This window comes from Triticum dicoccoides, chromosome 6B, assembly GCF_002162155.2.
Source record: "Triticum dicoccoides isolate Atlit2015 ecotype Zavitan chromosome 6B, WEW_v2.0, whole genome shotgun sequence".
Lineage (NCBI taxonomy): Eukaryota > Viridiplantae > Streptophyta > Magnoliopsida > Poales > Poaceae > Triticum > Triticum dicoccoides.
The window spans coordinates 716,501,960-716,505,622 of NC_041391.1; the positions used below are offsets into that span (position 1 = coordinate 716,501,960).

Here is a 3,663-nt window from a genome sequence, read left to right on the forward strand (position 1 = left end):
TCAAAAAACATCTCCAAACGTCCAACGCGAAAATATTTTTCTTTGATTGCTGCAGCATCGTTTTGCAAAAGAAATTCCTACTGTCATCAAAAGATGAAATAGCAAAAGTTAGATGGATCTTTTTAGGGAATAGTAAAAGTTACATGATCTTTCTAGGGAATAAGTTTCTACCTTATTCAGTTCTTGTACTTCATGCGTATATTTTTTCTCCAGTTCTTGTTCTTCATGCATATATTTTTTCTTCAGTTCTTGTACTTCATGCATATGTTTTTTCTTCTTTTCTTGTACTCTATGCATATATTTTTCCTGTATTTGTTATCACATAAAGTGTTAGAGCATCTCATGATGCAAATTTGGAGATGTAAAACAAAAGATATAAAAATTACATCTCCAAAAAGTGCATTTTTCATATCCAAAAAAGAGGCATCTCCAACAGATGATGTAAAAGTGCAACTCCAACAGATGATGCAAATGGAGATGTAATGTTCAAAGCTATGCAAATGTATGCATGCACAACAAAGACAATAAATGTCAAAAACAATGTTCCATACAAAAGATATTTCCAAAGCCTCCTGTGCATGCGCGACCATTATGCTGTGCTCGGCGCATCAGCTCACGGTGGCGGACACGCCGCTCCTCGAGCGGCTCTACATGTACCTGCCGCCTCATGCGGACAAATCCTCAGTATGAATCGCATAGTTTTTAATCTTCAAGCACGTTAATTGCATCCATCTTGATCTTATGATCATCAACGACATCTGCAACATGCAACTCCAATTTCATATTCTCCTCCTCAATTCTTTTCAATTGTTTCTTCAAGTAATTGTTTTCTTTTTCAACTAAATTTAACCTCTCGACAAGAGGGTCGGTTGGAATTTCCGGTTCACATACCTCCTAGATAAAAACATCTATGTCACGTTGGTCGGGATAATTGTCATAAACACTAAATGAAACAAACAATTATAAAAGATAATATATATATACCACATCCGAATCATAGACATGACGAGGGCCGACGGGGGCGGATATCAAAACTATCGCCCTATATAATAACAAACAATAATAAAAGTAAAAAATTATACAAGTATCTATCTAAATCATACAAGTAAGAACTTTTTTATTTTAGAAAGAAGATAAGAACAAGAGGCTCACCACGGTGCTGCCGGCGACGAGATCGGCGCGGGCGATCGACGGCGGTGAGGACGGTGACAGGATAGGACGGACCGCCAAACCTAGAAATATCTTGAGGAAAATGAAGATTCGACAAGGAGCTTCGAGAGGAGAAAGCTTAAGTGTGGATCGGGCATTTCATCGAACACCTCGTGTGCATAGGAAGTGAGCTAGAGCAACACACACCTCTCCCACGGCCGGCCAGAAAAACAGAGCAGTGGCTTTGTTCGCGGGCAGGGGCTGGGGTATAATAAAGACTGACATTTGGTTCATGTTCCAGCCACAAACCGGGACTAAAGGTGCTGGGCCAGGAGCGAGGCCCAATCATCCCGGTTCGAGTCTAGAACCGGGACCAAAAGTGTCAGACGAACCGAGATCAATGGCCCCCGAGGCCCGGCCGGCGCCCTGGCCTCACAAACCGGGACCAAAAGTGTCAGACGAACCGAGATCAATGGCCCCCGAGGCCCGGCCGGCGCCCTGGCCTCACAAACCGGGACCGATGCCCCCTTTGGTCCTGGTTCATGAGTGAACCGGGATTAATGTCCTTACCCAGGCCTGAACCAAAGCCCTATTTTCTACTAGTTGGGGTGTGAGCCTGCAGCTATGACAATAGCTCTGTGGTTGCGGGCGATGAAGGCCTCGAAGATGTTTCCGCGTCAGGCAGCGTTGGCGCACGAGGGCTCAATGTTGGCGTAGCTAGGAGAGGCAGGTTGTGATGGCGATGAGTTACACCCCAACGAGGAAAAGGCCGGACATGGTGGTACGCTGCCGTTGGGTCACTGTGTACTATAGCCCACCATGTCCTTCCCAATTTTCGCGAGTGCGGAAGACGGAATGGCCTGGACTGACGCGAAACGAATGGTGAATATGGATTACGAGTAATACACCTTTTATTTCTGAGAGCATTGTGCACAGTTTCTTCAGTCTCAAAGGTGAGGAAAGAGCAAGAATGAGACATTCACTAGCATGACCAGCAGACATCAAATTTGCACAGTTCTTGACGAAGTGTTCATGATCCATAGGCAGCAAATTAACCAACTCGCAACATCAATTCTTGAATCAGTGCGCGCATGCATGAATTGCACATGAGTACATACATATACCACAGCTACAGAGGAAATTGAGTTGCTGTTATTAGAACTAATTGATCCAGCCTATCGAACGATTTTGGGCAAGGTCGATGCATCGTGGCGCTGATGCCGCCGCTGCGGGCGATGGGCAGCTGGCGGGGGCCTACTTGCCACTATTGCTGCTGGCGGAGGAGGGTCTTCGGCGGGGCCTCCTCATCTCGCGTGATCAGTTGCCGTTGCAGCGATGCAGAGAGGTTTCATCGCCTGCTGCAACTGTGCGGTGGTGGTGGTGGTGGTGCACGATGGGTTAAGCAGAGCAGAGCAGCTCTGGAGCAGACGATAAGTCGAAGATGGAACTAGAAACTATTAAAAATACTTGAACCAAAAAGGCATCTAGAAGCAAAGCGTGCGTGCGTACGCGTCTTGCTTGCTTCCTCGAACTGTACGTGTTTTCCAAGGTATGTGAACCAAATCTCCTACGTAAGTTTTCTTCATATTCAGGGAGCAGAGCAGAGCAAAGGGCAAGAATGAGATTGTTGGGCATCAAACTAAGCAGCTCGCATCATCAATTCATGGATGGACATGGACTAATTACAGCACGCACGCATGAACTGCACCGTATTATGGTACATCCACACACCACAGCTACAGAGGAGGTCGACTCTGCTAGTACTACTAAACACTGTGTCTAATAGCTCCGGCCTATCGACGACGACACTGGGCAAGGTCGACGGCGCCGCTGCTGCCGCCGTGGGCGCTGGGCGAGCAGGCGGGGGCGTCGTCGTCGTCTTGGCCGCCGCTTGTGCTGCTGGTGCCAGCGTATTCCTCCTCCTCGGCGATGGGGTCGAGGCATCCCTCCGCTGCGCGGCGAAGGCGGAGCCGCTGCAGCCGCACGACATGGAGTGTCTCCGGCAGTGCCGCCTCGTCGGCGACGAAGCGAAGGACGGCACAGGACGATGTGGCAGGAGCCATGACCGGTGGGTATCTTGTTGTGTGATCAGTTGCGGCGACGGCGGTGAGGTATTTTGGCTTGCTGCCGTAGCTGTGAGGTGGCATGTGGTGGTGGTGCACGGTGGGGGAAGCTCAGCCAGGAGCAGAGCAGCACTCTGTTTATATAAGCCAGCGAGTGAGGTGTGGCGAGGCCGACCGGCGACGGACGGAGTGGTACTGGAGCACGCGACCGATCGACGATTTGTGGCCACCCGCGGGTAGGTGCTGCTGGTTGGGTCACCAGTCGCCCTCGCTTGCACCACGGACAAAGCAACCCCCTGCCTCCGTTCTACACATTACGTGTGCCTTCTCTTCTACCTCGGCCACACCTCTGCATCAATCATATGCACGTGGACGTGCTACACATTACATGGCCTGACTCTCCGGTTTCAGGCACGGGCATGCAAAACGTGCTTAATTACTTTTTCTCAAT

The 3,663-nt window shown here is 49.2% G+C and overlaps 1 protein-coding gene across 1 annotated transcript; it reads right to left on the reverse strand.

The window, feature by feature from the left end:
* Positions 1–2,773: 2,773 nt before the first annotated feature.
* Positions 2,774–3,337, reverse strand: LOC119324747. Its single transcript, XM_037598516.1, has one exon. The coding sequence runs from the start codon at positions 3,294–3,296 to the stop codon at positions 2,943–2,945; it is 354 nt and encodes a 117-aa protein (XP_037454413.1). The 5' UTR covers positions 3,297–3,337; the 3' UTR covers positions 2,774–2,942.
* Positions 3,338–3,663: the final 326 nt, after the last annotated feature.

Excerpts from the sequence above, each read along its gene's own strand:
- LOC119324747 (XM_037598516.1), bottom strand. The coding sequence starts at position 3,296 with ATGCCACCTCACAGCTACGGCAGCAAGCCAAAATACCTCACCGCCGTC.